Source organism: Aspergillus foveolatus (assembly GCF_047715535.1).
Source record: "Aspergillus foveolatus strain CBS 279.81 unplaced genomic scaffold BDW70scaffold_26, whole genome shotgun sequence".
Lineage (NCBI taxonomy): Eukaryota > Fungi > Ascomycota > Eurotiomycetes > Eurotiales > Aspergillaceae > Aspergillus > Aspergillus foveolatus.
In genome coordinates this window covers 179,376-195,763 of record NW_027396090.1, presented here as the reverse complement: position 1 = coordinate 195,763, position 16,388 = coordinate 179,376, and the positions used below count along the sequence as shown (strand labels likewise).

The following is a 16,388-nucleotide window of genomic DNA, read 5'->3' as shown; positions in this document are numbered from 1 at the left end:
GATCTCGCGGCCAGAGATTCCCACGGCGATATTCTAGAGTGGCAGCAAGTAGTACCGAGTGACTATATAGCCTACATGGAGGACGTCCTTGCTACTCAACTGGTTTGATCCAGCAAGCTCTAGAGCCTCCAATCTTGCACACGCTTCTATTAGTGTCAAATTATCTCACTCGCAATTTGAGACTCTCTCGACCAACAACAGCAGCAAACCTCCAGCGGCCTCACTTTCTCGCAGATTTGACTTTTCCAGGTTTCTGCATTGAGAAGCACAATTTACGCCACTGGGATGCTCAGCAGCTTCTGTTAATTTGACTCACTCCTTAGGCCCTCTGGCAGGATGGGCTGTTCAGGCTCAGTGCGCTCTTTACAGGTTCATTCTGTCCAAGCCTTTTCCCTTCACCAACAGGAACATCAAAGACTAGCATGTCATTCACCTGGTCTCACATTTATTGGTGGATTGTGAAGCTGTTCCCTCTTAAATCCGTTGTCTGCCTGGTGTTCCAGGTTTTACGCAGACAAGATGGCGCTAGAAAATGAAAGTTGCGTGAATTATGTTGCAGCAACACAAAGAGCAGTGAAGGACTTCTCCCCAGGCAAGATCTTGGGATCATACCTCTGTGTTATGATAATGCCGTTACGCATGTTCATGAGATTTCATCTTCGCATCTTGCACTTCACACTCCCGCTCTCCACATGTCGCCAATATCCTAGCCCTATCTGAAGATCTTCTCTCTGGCTTCCATACGTAGACTCCAATCGCGACAAGGTTCTCTTTTTCAGAATACACCCAGCACCTTCCGTTCCAGAAGCTATGTCTTATTTCTCCAGACATGGGTCTGGAGGAGCTGCTTCGGCATACCCTACTCTCCCTCCTACTCCAGAGGAACCCGAAGAGGATATATTAACGGACCACGAGGAGAACGAGGAAATCGGGCTTTATCACCATCAACCCTATGCGGAGAATGCCGTCGAGGCGCCTGGTCAGTATCGTCATGCCACTGTCGAGAGCCACGCGCAGTCAAGCGACGACTTACAGAACGAGGTGGTTACTACTTCGTCCAAATGCTCCAACGCAAATGAGGCCGACACTGTCCTCCCTTTACGCCCTCGGTCCCGTTCATCAACTATTTCCACTGAGCCTTTTCCTGACTTGGATGCCTCCATGTCTGAGCTTCCATCTCTTGCCTACAGGGCGCAGGAGGAAGCTTACAAGCATGCCATGGGTAAAGTAGCAGAAGAAATTCTGCGGATGAATGAAATCAGGGACCACATCATTGCAATCCGTGGTCCAGCCTCTTCTGTTGAAGACGAAGAGTCGGCTCGCAGCAGGTCATCAATGATCGTCTTAGAAGGCGTCCGTCCCTGTCCTGAGGTGTCTCACCATGATCACTTCTGCGTTCAGCACGAGGCCCACAAGCGTGCGATGCATGAGCGGGTTGATCAATTCCTCAAGGGACGGGACGATATCCCTAAACATTTTGGCAGAAAGTTCAATGCTGTTACAAGCATGATCGTTCAAATGGAATTTATCTTGTTCCGCAGCAAGAACTTTCCTAGAGATCCTCTCAATCATGCCAGCGAAAACGATCTGAAGACCGTTTTCCATTACACGACGAGAATAATCGAGTACTTTTCTGCCGTTGGCGGGCTCATCTTCCGTGAAAGGAATAATGCAGAGCGTGCTCGTGTCCTTATTTCCCAGGTGGCCGCAAAAACCGGAGTCACTCTGCTGGACCGATTCAAGGAAATGGCCGCGATAATCATCCAGTAAGTCTTCTCTTCCCCCTCTGCTATCTCGGAAAACGATAAACTAACTCTATTATTGACCGGACAGGTACCTCAAACGCGCCCGCCGCAGTGAACAGAACTTCTTCGAAGTTTTTCAGCAATTTTTCGAGGTGTGGCTCTACGACGACTTTCATGTCATGTACAACAACTACCTCGTTGAGCATATGCCCAACATCCCTCCGAACTTCCAGCGGTTGTCGTATCTGCTGAATGCGACTTATAACATGCTTGGGCAGATGATCCGAGACTATGAGGCGCTTGGCAAGATAAACCGTGATATTGGTGACCGTTTCATTCGTCCTGTCGTGGACCAGATGGCGCGAGGCGATGATCTCTACGGCAAGCCCATCAACGAGCCTGCTTACCCTGCCGGTGAGCATGAGAACAAATACCTCCTCGCCCTTTCTCGCTCTGCTGCCGAGCGTCATCAGTCCGAAGTTCACAGAGAGCTTGCTTTTATTCTTGGGCATGGCCAAACCGAGACTGAAGCGGAACACCACGTTAATCAGGCCAGCAGCCCTACCGTGTTGTCAGCTTGTTTCGGAATCAGCAACAACGGAGCTCCTCAAAATCACGCTCATGGCCTTGGCAATAGGACCTCCCAGCAAGGCCGTGCCGCTTATGAGGCGTTGCATTACCCTTTTCATCCCAGAGTCGAACCTCATGGCCGCCGGAATTCTGACCGTCTCGGACCATCCGATGTTCCCCTTGTTTATAGGTCATCCCCTTTTATCGTGAGACACCACAGCAATACCCTTGAACGAGGGACCCTTTCTCGCCCATACCCCATGCCAGACGGATATCGTCACGACAACTCCCAGTTGCCAGAACAATCATTTTCGCAGTCTTCCTACTCGTCGGCCCAAATGTTTCCCTCACAGTCTTCTCACGCTTTGGCTGCAGGAGGCTCGCGTTCTGACAATCTCCCTGTCGAGCATGGTAAGGATGATACTTGCAGCGCCTCGGACACCGACTATGCACCGACTGAGGCCATGACCAGCCTTAAGTTCAACCGCTGCTGGGAAGAGATCCATCGGGCTAACAGTAAAGCTCCTCAATCTGCCTCTGCTGGGCACCCCCAGACTGGCGATGCTGAAAACAACGGTGGCCACATCGCCCGCCACGGAACCCTAAACGAGCGTCTTCGCCGACACACCTCCACTCAAGAGTCTGATGCTACTTCATCCCATAGCGCGCAGTCTTCTCGCGCTCAGTCCCATGCCGAGCCGAAGCCACAGTGTCAGCAAGATGACTGCCTTGACGAAGATATTCTGGACCTTAACGCCGCCGAAGAAGAAGAGGACGACGAGGCCTGGCTCCGCCACGATTACATTGACTACAGACGCCGTTGTACCAACACCTTCGCGGCTCGCCTTGAGGCGCTAGCCCATATACGTCGTCAGAACTCTATTGAGAACGGCGAGTACGAAGATCCCTCGAATAACGTTCCCTCCTTCGCGGCCTCCCGTCCTCGTCCGTCGGGCTATTCTATCTCTGGTTCTGTGTTGCAATTCCAGTACCCCGCTTACGAGGACGTCCTTGATCAGGACCAAGCTCTGGAGCGTCGTGTTGTCGCACGTGACGACAACAACTCGCCTATTCTCCCTCCCATGCCTGAACATCCTCGCTTTGCCGTCTCTTTGGACTCGGACGAGGATCATGCCGTGCCTGCTGGTATAGTCCGCCCTCAGCCTCGTCGCGCCGCCATGCCGATCACTCTGCCACGCCCGGTTACTCGTCGTGGGCTTTCTTCAGATTGTGAGCGTGCGGTTTTCATCTATGAGACGCCTCATCAAAACCCTAAGTTGTGATCGTTTGGATTATGCTGTCATCAACGGAGACTTTGCATGTGCAGACGCCGCTTGGATTTTAGGTTTGGATGGAGTCAGGTAGCGTCCAAGCACAAAGCGGCCAGCCGACATGAGGTCCAGCCAGAACAATGAAACGAAAGCAATATAATATAGCACGAAAACAGCAAATCCACAAAAAAACCCGGAAAAGACAACGTTCAAAACAAAAGGGTCTAATCAGAATATTCCAAGAAAAAAAGTCGAAAAACATAAATCTTGTGAAACGCCCACCCTGCAGTCCCTACACTTTATGGATATCATCACCACGGAGACTGGAAGCAATGAATTGTCAGGATACGAAGGTCAATCTCAAGGTTGCCATCCGATGTACTGCAATGCACAGTACCACACAGTACCAGGCTGTTCACGCAGGACTCACTTCGGAAATCGATTCTTGATACCCTAGATAGATAGAAGCTTGCAATAGAGTCTGCTCCTCTACCTATTTTGCTGCTCAATTCAATCCAGTCCTTTCTTATCATTTTCTCATCCATAAACTCAATTAAGATTCAGATATAAACAGAATCAAGCCTCCGAATCCTTATACGGGCCCAATCTAAACAGCCGTTTTGCATTCTCCCTCCCAATCTTAACCTTATCAACAAGGTTCAACTCCGCGCTATCAAACCACTCACAAGCATCTTCAAAATGTTCAAAAGGATAATCAATACTGAACAAAATACGATCCGCCGAAACCTCGCCCATACAGAACTTGAGCGTATTCGTCGAAAAGTGACCACTTGTCGTGATCCACAGATTGTCCGCAAAGTACTCCCGAATCGTCCGCTTACACGTCTCCGCCAGACCAAGCTTCTTCTTGCGGTCCTCGAACCAGTGGTTTATCCGCCACATGTCGAAGGGGATGTGCTCGCCTAGATGGCCGAGGATAATCTGGAGCTTGGGATGGCGGTCGAAGACGCCGTTCGTGACCATCCCCAGCACGTGCAGGGAAACGCCCTGCGCAAAACTAAGAGGCGGCCCAACGAGCCATTTACGGTCAGCCCACAGCTTGTTATAGATTGTGCCCGTGGGGTTTCGCGGGTGCAGGTAGAGCGGCACGTTGAGGTCTGTGCACGTTTGCCAGAAGACATCCCAAGACGCATTATCGTAGAAGATCATATCGTCGCCATCTGGACCTGCGCGCTGAGTGTCGTTGACCAGCGCGCCGAGGAAACCATACTTCTCGACACAGCGGCGGAGCTCGGTGGCTGCTTCTTGAGGATCGTGCATTGACAGCGTCCTACCACAAAACTAACTTAGCTTACCCGTCCCTACTTTTGTACCGTTGTACCTAGATGGTCACAGGAATAGAAGGCACGGGTGAGAACGTACGCAAAAGCCCCAAACCGATCCGGTCGGTCCTTGATCTGCTCTGCAATGTAGTCATTGATCTCAACCGCGAGAGCCTGCGCCTCCGCCGGGTCCCAAATGTCCTGGACACCGGGGGCAGTGTAGGAAAGAATCTGGTAGCCGACGCCGTACTTGTCCGCGTGCTCAATGCGAATCTTGGTGATGTCTGTGATTTCCTTAACGTGGGTTTCGGGATCTGTGGAGAAGAGAGATGCCCACCAGCGGGTCTTCTCTTCAAAACGTGGGAGCGCAAAGGCTTCTTCGAGAGCGATCTTGCCGAGCATCTTGCTTTCTTAGTTTTGGAAGAATGAGGGAATGAGAGAATACGGAGAGAAAGAAACGCCCATAGGATTGTCGTGGGAACTGGGTTGTTGCAATACGGTAAGGTTTATATATCTGAGGGGTTTACCGTGATCCGATCGGATTGAGAGGGGTTAGGAAGTGATCGTGACCTGGATGATTTCACATCGGAAGCAGGATTACCCCATATTTCTCTATCTTCCCCGTACTCCCACAATTTACTACAGGCTTCATTGCCCGCTCATCCGGAAAGTATCCGAATGATGGCGGATCGACCGCCTGTCAGTCCTTAGCCGCCATTCCCCGCACTACTGATAACGATAACGATAGAGCTCACTAAGTGCGATAAGAGCGGGTCTGGGGAAGCCTGGTCAAGCCTGGTCTTTGCTGATAAGTATCCATAGTCTGCCGCTCTGAGTCTGGGAGACTAACCTTTGAATAATGGTGGTAAGCAAATCTCGGGAAAAAAAACAATGTTATCTGAGTGCCCAGTACGATGAGTGGATCTGGCGTCCGCATACGGTACTCTGGCCTCTGCACCTAGCGAGAGTCCTCCCGAAATTGTCGCACACAAACACCGGCACGGTTATCCTTAGCGATTGTCCTCCGTCCACGTCCGTCTGTCCTCCGTCTTTGTCCTCCGTGATTTTCTCGAGGAACAGGCAATTTTCGTTCGAGTCCGAGTCCACAGCCACGGGACTCAACCCAGGCCTTGAAGTTCCGGCCTGAAGACAGCCTCTCGTTCTCGGCCATGGCCTCATTGGACAGAATCCGAATCTCACTGCTCCTCAACTGCACCTCTTCCTCAGCCTTCCAATCATGGTAGGTCAATGATCGGCGACCAAGCGCTGTCACCAACGATTATGTTACGGGCGAATGATCTCTCTTTCCTGGACGAGCCAGGTCATCTCGTGCCCTTCAGCCCGTTCGGGGCACTGCCTGCGTACTCACATAATCCTGCGTCCGCCGGCATCGCCTCGCCTCATCTCACAATGTCTGCATTCAAACTGTCGGGATTTGGGATACTTTCATCTCCTTTGTCTGCGCTTCTTGATTCTGAGTTAATCACTCGTGGGCATCGCATTCTTTGACTTTCAACTCTATATTGCGGAGTCAAATGAACCTACTGCCCTATTTCTTAAACCAGGTGGGCCCTCCAACTGCTTTCCACGTGGCTGACATTTTCTGCCCGTGCCTGTGGAGCTGTCAGTGGTCAGTGCCTGACATAGCAGGCCCCGCGACTGTAGATTGTCGCTTTCGATGAGCTCGATCTCGCGTTATTCGAGCTCTGATACAGGAACCGATCGATTGCCAATGTTACCGTGCCATTCGTTAGTGGAGGTGTCGTTTGTCTGACATTAGCAGTCGCCTCTTGAGTTTCGACCTACATCAAACAATAACTACGTTGCGTACGCCCCATGCAAGCCAAAGCTCCCACTAGCCCCTTGGGCGATTCCATCGAGCCGCGAACAGAGAACCTAGAGTATGCGACTGATCAAAAAGAGAGCTTTGTGCCTCGGCGCGCATTTGGAACAGCCGCGGAGCGTGCTCGTCGGAACCTGAATGCGAAACTGGCGAACCCGCTTGCTGGATACTCGCATGAAGAGCTGCGCAGGCAAGGGATCAGCTTTGCGATAACTCACCAGATAGGCGATGAGGGCGACATCCGGGCTTTTGGCCTTGGGGCAATGCTGGCCCAAGCGCCCGAGAAATTTGAGAATGTTCCCGGCTTGACTGTGCAAGAACTCGACGTTCTGCGGCACGAGTTTGAACACCGTTGGTCACAACCCTGGACAATGTACTTGGTGATCATATTGTGCTCTTTGTCAGCTGCTGTGCAGGGAATGGGTAAGCTTGTCTCGTATATCCCGCCTACAAGATCTAATGTGTCAGATGAAACCGTGGTAAACGGCGCACAGATCTTCTACAAGCATCAATTTGGCATAGCAGACGAGAACATCTCTAGACACAATTGGATCTCAGGATTGGTCAATGCCGCTCCGTACCTATGTTGCGCTGTCGTTGGTTGCTGGCTGACGGTCCCATTCAACTCTTGGTTTGGCCGGCGAGGCACCATTTTTATAACTTGCATCTTCTCGGCTACGACATGTCTCTGGCAAGGATGTTGCAGTACCTGGTGGTCTTTGTTTATTGCGCGCTTCGCCCTTGGGTTTGGGATAGGTCCAAAGTCCGCTACTGTACCAGTATACGCAGCCGAAACAGGTGAGTTAGTTGGCCTCAAGTCTCAAAAACAGTGGGATGAGTTTAACTTAGGCGCGATACAGCTCCTCCAGCCGTAAGAGGTGCTTTAGTGATGCAATGGCAAATGCAAGAACTCCTAAATAGGACATACTAGACCATGGCTAACGTATTTTAGGTGGACTGCCTTTGGAATTATGTTTGGTAGGATCTTCTTTCTTATGATTTCGGATAGGGCTGATGTGAGCAGGCTACGCCGCCGACTTGGCGTTCTTCCAGGTCCCCGATTCATCCGGCATCGTGGGCCTTAACTGGCGTTTGATGCTGGCCTCCGCCCTTGTTCCGGCAGTGATCGTGTGCTGCTTCGTCTTTATGTGCCCGGAGTCGCCCCGGTGGTATATGTCGCGGAATCTATATGACCGCGCGTACCAGTCAATGTGCAGTTTGCGCTTCAACAAAGTCCAGGCAGCCCGGGATATGTACTACATGTACACACTGCTAGAAGCCGAGAAGTCCATGAAGCTAGGGCAGAACAAACTGCTAGAACTGATCAACGTCCCTCGTAACCGCCGGGCGATGTTCGCTTCTGAAATCGTCATGTTTATGCAGCAGGTCTGTCACAACATAACAAGTATATTAGGGCAACTTCCGACTAATAACCTGTCAGTTCTGCGGCGTGAATGTATTAGCCTATTACTCCTCTGAAATCTTCCTCCAAACGGCTAGCGAGCACTCAAAGCTGACCGTCTCTAACCAACGCAAAGCCCTAACCGCGTCGCTTGGCTGGGGGCTCATAAATTGGCTCTTCGCAATCCCGGCCGTCTACACAATCGACACCTTTGGCCGGCGCAATTTACTCTTGAGCACATTCCCACTGATGGCGCTCTCCATGTTCTTCACGGGGTTTAGCTTCTGGATTCCTGAAGACTCTGGGAATAATGCACGGCTAGGCTGCACCGCGCTGGGTACATACCTCTTTGGCGTCTTTTACTCTGTCGGCGAGGGTCCAGTGCCTTTCACTTATTCGGCAGAAGCATACCCACTCTACGTCCGCTCGTACGGGATGGCGCTCGCGACTGCCACAACTTGGCTCTTCAACTTCGTTCTCGCGATCACGTGGCCGTCGCTGAGAATTGCTTTCAAGGACCAGGGCGCATTTAGTTGGTATGCTGGGTGGTGCATTGTCGGCTGGTGGATGATACTGATGTTCATGCCTGAGACTAAGGGCAAAACACTGGAGGAGTTGGATCAGGTGTTCTCTGTTTCAACAAGGTTCCATGCAAGGTACGGGCTGCGTCAGATTCCATTTTTCTTCAAGAGATATGTTCTCCAACAGAAGGTGCAGCCGGAAATCCTATATGAAAGGGATTATTCGTTTGAGAATCTGGCTGGGGGAGGGCTGGTTTGATAAGGTTGCAAGCTTCTGTGACTATTGACACCGCGAGTGACAGACAAGTGTATACTATACATGGATGACTTGTTGTCTCAACATTATATATTCGTTGTACGTGTATCATTATCTTGTTCAGCTAGCTAGAGATACTTTGGATCTCTCTCTAAACTACTGACAACTCAGTTGGAACTTCACTATTGAACCTGGGCGCCAATTAGTACAATGACAAATAAGAGAAATACCCATAGCATAGCAGAAAAAAAAAAACCATGTATCAGACAGCAGTTGGAACGATTGTTAATCCGCATACTCCGAAGAATGCTCAGAACAGGTCTGTGTGAAATCTTGCTTCATCATTATGGCTTGGAGAGGGATTTCGTGTTTTGCATACCTTTTATAACATGATAAGAGGAAGTCTCATATAGGTTGAGCGTTATACAGCGATAGCAGCTCCTCCCACAGCAACAGAGGCGTAAACGAGGGAGTCTGAAACCCTGACGTTGTGATGAACAAAGAATATTAGAAGAACGAAGTTCGCCACGGGGAAAAAGTCAACACAAGTCTCTGATAGCCGGCGGAGACCAACTGCTTTGGGTTAGCTCTCGCTTACTAAACCAATAGAAGAGAAACCTTCAGCCTAGGTATCCCCACCCGGTCTTTGGACCAGTGTTTGGCCTGTATGCACGAGGTACCGAATTCTAGAACATAATATTTTTTTCGGCGCAGTTTTGACTGATCGTGCTCAGTGTCAACCTTCTTAGATTTGTACCCTCGCTGAGATCAGTTGGAATTCTGAGTTGCCGAAACGGAAAGCCACCTGTGGTGTCGGTAATTCTTGGATTGAGTGCCATTGAGGGTCGAGGTAAGGAAAGAGACTGTTTACACCTTCCCCTCTCTCCCCCTCAGTTCTGCCTTGCTTAAAACGGATTGCGGATGGATTGATCGTTGTCGTGGATAAAATTATTGATGCTAACGCGACTTCTTTTACAGAACAGAAATTGCGCAAACTATCTTCTACAACGCTAAAATGGACGCTCCAGAGAATCAAGCGCAAGCGCAACAACAAAGTGAATACTTTCCTTTCCTCAAGGCTGCTATCTGGCCTCATTCATTTCTCCCGACGAAATGCTTCTATATATGGACATCCCTTCAATACTAATCCAATTAATTCCCTTTAGCCCCACAAAAACCGACATACCAGAATGGAGTTCGAACGAACGGCCGCGCTTTCAACTCCCCCAACTGGCGGGTGAAGCGTGAAGAAAGCCCCTCGGGCTCTCGAACGCCTAGTCAAGACACCCAGAACGGATCACCTAGAAGAACGCCCGGATTTGGCCGCAGTCAGAACCGTGAAGTGCCACAAGCGATTTCCGAGGGACGGAGATTATATGTCGGGAACATGCCGTACACGGCAAAAATGGAAGATGTGCAGGAATTGTTCACGAGGGGTGGTTTCGAGGTGTATGTCTTGCATTCCACTTGTTTGCTTGGTTTCGGCACATTCAGCACAAAAAAGAGGGAGAGAGGCGGTTGTGCTAATGACAATGATGGATACAGCGTCCGCATCGACATTTCAATCGACCCCTTCTCCGGCCGCAACCCGTCCTACTGCTTCGTGGACTTGTCGACGAAAGAACTCGCTGAGCGCGCGATGGCCGAGCTCGACGGAGGCGATCTTCTCGGGCGCCCGGTCAAAATCAAACCTGGTGTTGTGAAGAGCGCGAGTGAGCGCCAGCAGCAGCAACGAACTGGAATGGGTGCAAGCACCGGCAGTGTTGGCGATGGGTTGAGCTCAGGGTCGCCGCGCGCGAATAGGACAGGGTCATCGCCGTTAAATGCAGACCGGTGGCGAAGGGACGACAACCTGACGTCCGCTTCTACTACTCCCACAAAGTTAAGCAACATGAGCACATACAATCCCAATGCCGACCCCAGCAAACGCCTCTATGTCGGAGGCCTCCCCAGATTAACGGACCAAGAGGCCATATCCAGCAACATCACGCAGTTTTTCAAGGGTTATAACCTGTACGTTGTCTCTTCCCTTCTCTCCCGCGGCCCCTTTTTTCTACCTATGTAAAAGACAGCAAAGAGATTTTAACATATGGCTAGGACGAACATCTCCAAACTCTTCACCCCTCACCCGGCGAAGCGTTTCGAACCAGGTGACCACTACTACCTCTTTGTGGACTTTGAGACAGTCGAGGAGACGCAGAACGCTATGGCTGCCTTGAACGGCGCTGAGGGGCCATGGGGCGCTGCGATCCGCGTCCAGAGGGCGAGGGGCGAGACGTGGAAAAACACTGACTCGAACAATACCTCAGAGGAGAGGAGACCTGGTGCCGGACGATGGGGTCCTACCACGCGGCGACAGGATGTTGCGTCTACTCCTGCTCCGGCGAGTAGTGAAACCGTCGTTCAAGCGTGATCTTCGTATCCGCTGCGTTTAGGACCTGACGTGGTCTGATTGGCGCTGTCCCGCAATCAAGCTGTGGTTATTTAGGAATCGTTGGCGTTGATGGACGAAAATTATGGGAATGAGATATGGGCATCACGTCACATGACATTACATTTCATGGTACATCGCATTGAATCTTTGGATAGCTTGATACCTGAGTAATTACCTAGCATGTCTGGATGGGATTAAGTTGCATAATTGCATCTGTTTAAGCATCGGATCACAGATCAGGTAGACTACCTTGCGGCGGTTCGAGTTGCTTCCCAGTCGTCATATACAGGCTTTAGGCATTACAATCAAAAACCTTCTCTCCCCTATACCACGTCTGACAAACCCTAGCCTCAGGCAACTTCTCTTCTTTCCAGAGCATATCAACAACCACAAAATCCGCGCTCAATCCCACTTTTAATCTCCCTGTCCACCCTTCCGCAAACCGCGAATATGCCGCCCCATTTGTCGCTCCCGCAACAGCCTGCAACAGCGTCAAACTAAATTCCGGATTCAGGCGCTCCGAGCTTTCCCGCTCAACAATAGAGCGTCTAGTTGTTGCATGGTAGAGGTTTTGGAAGGGAGAGTGGGGCGCTGTGGGCGCGTCTGTTCCCAAAGCGATAACAGCACCGCCGGTGAGAAAGTCCTTGTATGCGAAGGCGCGTTTGCAGCGGTGTGAGCCTATCAACGAAGGCCAGGCGGTGAAGTGGGCTGGGTCGGAGTGGACGGGTTGGATAGAAGCTGTTATGCCAAATTGGCCAAGACGGGCAGCGTCGGCGGGGGACGTTAGTTCCAAATGTTCGATCCTGTGTCTCCGGTCGCGTTTAGGTTCTTCTTGCAAACTTTGGGACTGCGTGTTGACGAGGGATGAGAGGATATTTATGGATTGGTGGACGGCTTGGTCGCCTATGGCATGAATGGCGACTTGGAGGCCTGCGTCGTCTGCGCGTTGAATGACGGCGGACATAAGGTCCTTTGGCCAGATTGGCTGTACTGGATCTGGGTTGCCGCCATAGGGGTGTCTGAGGGCGGCGGTGCACCCATCGACGACACCATCGCACATCAATTTGATCCCTGCGATGGTAAAAGTAGGATCATTGTATTGACGGCGGATGTCAATGGCGCGGTCGACGTAGCTGAAATTGACTTGCTGGTCATCTGAGAAGGGGACGAGCCAGTGGGCAGCGATGTGGAATGGGATCTTTTTATGGGCACGGTAGAGGTTCAGGATTTCCCAGTGATCCTCACACATGGCCATGTCTATTGTGCCTGTATATCCGGCAGCAGAGTATGCTTTGATAGCTGCTTCCAAAGCATCAAGTTTCTCCGCTTTTGGCGTGACTTTGTCAAGAAATGGCCAGGCGAAGTTCATCACGGCCCCTTCACTTAGTAGGCCTATTGCTCGGCCAGCCTCGTCACGGTGGATGGCACCACCTGGAGGATCTGGTGCGGTATGCGCGCACATCTCGTCGAGAGCCGCCGAGTTGCACCAGATCGAGTGGAGATCCGCCGCTTCAATGTAGATGGGACGGGGATCAAGGTCGTCTATCATACTCGCCAGCGGTTCTTCATCGAAACATGACTGATTCCAGGCGCGGCATAGGATGCGAGGGACGGATAGATGCGATTCAGCGTAGGACTTGATGGCATCTCGGATTTGTATCAGAGTGGTACAGCCGGTCAAGTCGACTTTGCGCAGCGAGAGCCCGTACTGGAGAATATGAACATGGGCGTCAATGAAGCCGGGCATGATGATCCGATCGTGAAGGTCGATAACTGTGGCATCGCTGGGTATGGTGGCATCCTCGAGCGATCCAACGTGCACGATTTGATTCTTTTCAATCACCATGCAGGAACCAAAAACGTCGTCCCCTAGCTCTGATCCCGGCGAGTATACGCGAGCAATCTTGAAGACGGTCGTCATCTTGGTAAGCTGAGATACTTGAGGTGTGTGGTCAGTCGGTTGTATGGCGGGCCATGAGCCGGGCTTTATTAGTCCGGTGATTTCAGCTCGTCAACTAATCATGATGTAGTGTAGAGGTTGCGGCTGCTTCCAACTCCGTCGTGATAGCCCTGATATCTGCCCGTATTTCATTCGATCCGTGGACTTGATGATAGCTTTTTGGATCGTTCGTGACTTGATATGCTGGCTCTTATCGTATCAGCTGAATTGTAGAGGTAGTCTGTGATTCACTTGGCTACCACAGTAGAGTTACGCTAGCAAAAGTCTTGTGGTAGACATGGTGCCGTTCCCTGTCCAGACCAGGGGGTCCCAGCTCTGGTTTGTCTGGACTGAGAAATATGGTGGTGGAAGGTTGTTCAGTGCTCCATTGAGGCGACAATAGTGCAATGCAGGCGGATTCCAGCGGTAACAGGTAATAGCGAGGTGAGGTCTCGTGACTCATGCCCCTATTGGTACAGGTCAGGTCTCGACCACATTCGACACTATCGGGTCTGTCCAATTAGTACCGGCTTCACCCGATTCGCCCCGGGCAGTCAGGCGGGCATCTGGAAGAGCCGATCAAGCGCTGAACAACAATTATTGACGGTTTTCGGATTGATTCTGCAAGCTAGAAACTGGATGTCCGGCGCCGCGGCTGAAATATTAGCTCCTGTTTGTTATATAACCTCGAGGGGAGAAAGGTTGATGCACTTGCCCCTTTCCTCTCGAGACGAGACTTTGACTCGAACTGCCCCGCGTTACTCAATGACCTCACCGCAATCCAGGTCCGCATCGACATCCACCCTGTTCTGCTGCTATTGATCGTGTGATATTTTCCTTGGTCATCTGTTGGGGAAGCTGAAAGTCACGGAATCCTATCGGAGAAAATTCAGCAAGAAACAATCACGGGCTTGAACATTAAGGGCCTGAAGCACTCCCCAGGCTCCTCTCCGCATCTCATCTCCGATACGCACCTTTCCGGTCGGGTGGTCTGGCCAGGGTCTGAACTGGAGCCATCATGTCTTCTAAGACTTTCTTCGCCAGCGTAAGTCCTTTGCTTGGTTCAAATTTTTGTTGTTTCTGGCCATGGCCTGTTATTCTGGTCTTGTCTGCTATTTAGTACCTGGGTTCAAAATTCCTTGCAACATTTATTGGCTCATGTTAATGCATATCATGTTTTCCCCTCCATCCCCATTCTTCAAAAGCTTACTAGTGGTAGTCAGATGACACAAAGATATGTGTCGTTATGGTCGGGTTGCCGGCCAGGGGCAAGAGTCTGATTGCTGGAAAAGGTACGTTAATGCTCCTAAACTGAAGTGTTCCAGACTGACGAGCACCAGCAATGCGATATCTAGGCTGGGTTGGCATCCCAGCTCGTGTATTCAATGTGGGAACATACCGCAGAAGCGCCACACCACAGCCTGACGCTAACTTCTTCGATCCTCACAACTCAGAAGGGGAGAAGATGAGGCGTGCTGCGGCCGAAGCGGCCATGACGGATATGATCCAGTGGTTCAATTCTGGCAAAGGCGTTGTAGCCATACTCGATGCTACAAACTCAACAAGAAAGCGACGCAAATGGATTTATGAATCGTGCCGCGAAGCCAACATTGAGACGCTTTTCGTTGAGTCAATATGCGACGATGAGGACCTGATCATGAATAACATCCTGGAAGTGAAGACCACGTCTCCAGATTACAAGGGGCAGGACCCCGAAGTTGCAGCGCTAGACTTCCGGAACCGGATTCGAAACTATGAGAAAGTTTATGAGGGGATCGGTGACGACGAGAATCATTACACCTACGTAAAGCTGATCAACGTCGGCTCTACCGTGATCATAAACCAGATTAAAGATTACCTATCAAGTCGGTTGGTCTATTATATCCAAAATCTTCATATAAAGCCACGATCCATCTGGCTTTCTCGTGTACGTTCTCTGGTTCGCATTCGGAAACACACTAATCTAACTGCTTTAGCACGGAGAATCGGAGTATAACCTGACTGGGAAGATAGGAGGAGATTCCAGCATCTCTGAGCGGGGAGAAGCTTATGCGCGAGCTCTGCCTGGCCTACTGAAGAAATCAGGTGTGCCACCTAATACGAAGATTGTTATTTGGACCTCGACCCTCAAGCGCACAATTCAAACAGCTCGCCACCTTGCTGCCGAAACGGGCTATGAGAAGCTGGAATGGAAGGCCCTCGATGAGCTTGACTCGGGCGTTTGTGATGGTCTCACATATGAGGAGATTGCAGAGAAATACCCGGAGGATTTTGCGGCCCGAGATGAGGACAAATATAACTACCGTTATCGCGGAGGCGAGTCTTACCGAGACGTCGTGATTCGCCTTGAGCCGATTATCATGGAGCTGGAACGGAGTGAGAATGTCATTATTGTCACACATCAAGCAGTCCTCCGCTGCATCTACTCATACTTTCTCAACGTCGCTCAGGAGCAAAGCCCATGGATGGAGGTGCCCTTACACACACTGATCAAGCTCACGCCTCGCGCATACGGAACCGAAGAACAGCGTTTTAAGGCCGACATTCCCGCTGTATCCACGTGGCGGGCCAAAGGAACATCTGCGAAGCACCAAGACTTTCCCACTGAGATGAAGGTGTAAGAGCCGGTTTCAGCATATTTTTCTTTAAACGCCTATACATCTTTTCATTATTTTCATTTTGGGTCTAACGCGCCTGCGCATGCCGTCCGTTGGAGTTGACCCCTCTGTTAATACGTCAATGCCGGACTTCCACAGATCCGTTCCATATTCTTACCATGCTCATATTTGCCACTACTCTTAAAAGCCCAGACACGATCGGAAGCATACATATTCACATTCCCTCTTTCCTTGCTATCCCTTTACATGGACAAAATTATTAGATGGTTATTCTATATCAGAGAAGGCGTTCTTCCTCTTTGTTGTCTTGCATGTCGCTCACGTCGAGAAGGATTGACAGTTGGGCCGGAAATAGTCCTTTTAGCACATGGGAAACCTATGTAGATAGATAGACTTGAATGAAACATAATCAAACCATAGCAAATTCGAGTTCAACGGTTTTGTATTTGTTCCAACACATCGTTAGTCTTGTCTGTAGCTCAATGCCGCTGTCACATGAGGCGGTA

At 50.7% G+C, this 16,388-nt stretch overlaps 5 protein-coding genes across 5 annotated transcripts; 3 read left to right on the top strand and 2 right to left on the bottom strand.

Annotated features, from left to right (window-relative positions):
* Window positions 1-703: 703 nt before the first annotated feature.
* On the top strand, window positions 704-3,598 carry BDW70DRAFT_168402 (uncharacterized protein; the record flags this gene model as incomplete). The annotated part of the gene is made up of 2 exons (XM_073742456.1): window positions 704-1,766; window positions 1,834-3,598. Exons 1-2 carry the CDS (start codon window positions 811-813, stop codon window positions 3,596-3,598), a joined length of 2,721 nt encoding a protein of 906 aa, XP_073595682.1. The 5' UTR covers window positions 704-810.
* A 564-nt stretch (window positions 3,599-4,162) lies between these two features.
* Window positions 4,163-5,495, bottom strand: BDW70DRAFT_168399 (amidohydrolase family protein; the record flags this gene model as incomplete). Its single annotated transcript, XM_073742455.1, has 2 exons — window positions 4,970-5,495; window positions 4,163-4,877 (listed from the first exon to the last, which is right to left on the bottom strand). Exons 1-2 carry the CDS (start codon window positions 5,269-5,271, stop codon window positions 4,163-4,165), a joined length of 1,017 nt encoding a protein of 338 aa, XP_073595681.1. The 5' UTR covers window positions 5,272-5,495.
* A 1,210-nt stretch (window positions 5,496-6,705) lies between these two features.
* Window positions 6,706-11,282, top strand: BDW70DRAFT_150541 (uncharacterized protein; the record flags this gene model as incomplete). Its single annotated transcript, XM_073739171.1, has 9 exons — window positions 6,706-7,135; window positions 7,181-7,518; window positions 7,766-8,098; window positions 8,154-8,781; window positions 9,521-9,556; window positions 10,058-10,340; window positions 10,437-10,904; window positions 10,989-11,168; window positions 11,201-11,282. 9 exons carry the CDS (start codon window positions 6,706-6,708, stop codon window positions 11,280-11,282), a joined length of 2,778 nt encoding a protein of 925 aa, XP_073595680.1.
* Window positions 11,283-11,286: 4 nt separating this feature from the next.
* Window positions 11,287-13,383, bottom strand: BDW70DRAFT_55611 (amidohydrolase). Its single transcript, XM_073744276.1, has one exon. It carries the CDS (start codon window positions 13,244-13,246, stop codon window positions 11,618-11,620), a length of 1,629 nt encoding a protein of 542 aa, XP_073595679.1. The 5' UTR covers window positions 13,247-13,383; the 3' UTR covers window positions 11,287-11,617.
* A 736-nt stretch (window positions 13,384-14,119) lies between these two features.
* Window positions 14,120-16,020, top strand: BDW70DRAFT_55618 (bifunctional nucleoside/nucleotide kinase/histidine phosphatase family protein). The gene is made up of 3 exons (XM_073744277.1): window positions 14,120-14,556; window positions 14,605-15,191; window positions 15,241-16,020. The coding sequence occupies exons 1-3, from the start codon at window positions 14,511-14,513 to the stop codon at window positions 15,883-15,885; spliced, it is 1,278 nt and encodes a 425-aa protein (XP_073595678.1). The 5' UTR covers window positions 14,120-14,510; the 3' UTR covers window positions 15,886-16,020.
* Window positions 16,021-16,388: the final 368 nt, after the last annotated feature.

Coding starts and splice junctions, on each gene's coding strand:
- BDW70DRAFT_55618 (XM_073744277.1), top strand. CDS start 14,511: ATGGTCGGGTTGCCGGCCAGGGGCAAGAGTCTGATTGCTGGAAAAG. Junction 14,557..14,604: donor GAGTCTGATTGCTGGAAAAG/GTACGTTAATGC, acceptor GACGAGCACCAG/CAATGCGATATCTAGGCTGG. Junction 15,192..15,240: donor GATCCATCTGGCTTTCTCGT/GTACGTTCTCTG, acceptor TAACTGCTTTAG/CACGGAGAATCGGAGTATAA.
- BDW70DRAFT_55611 (XM_073744276.1), bottom strand. CDS start 13,246: ATGACGACCGTCTTCAAGATTGCTCGCGTATACTCGCCGGGATCAGAG.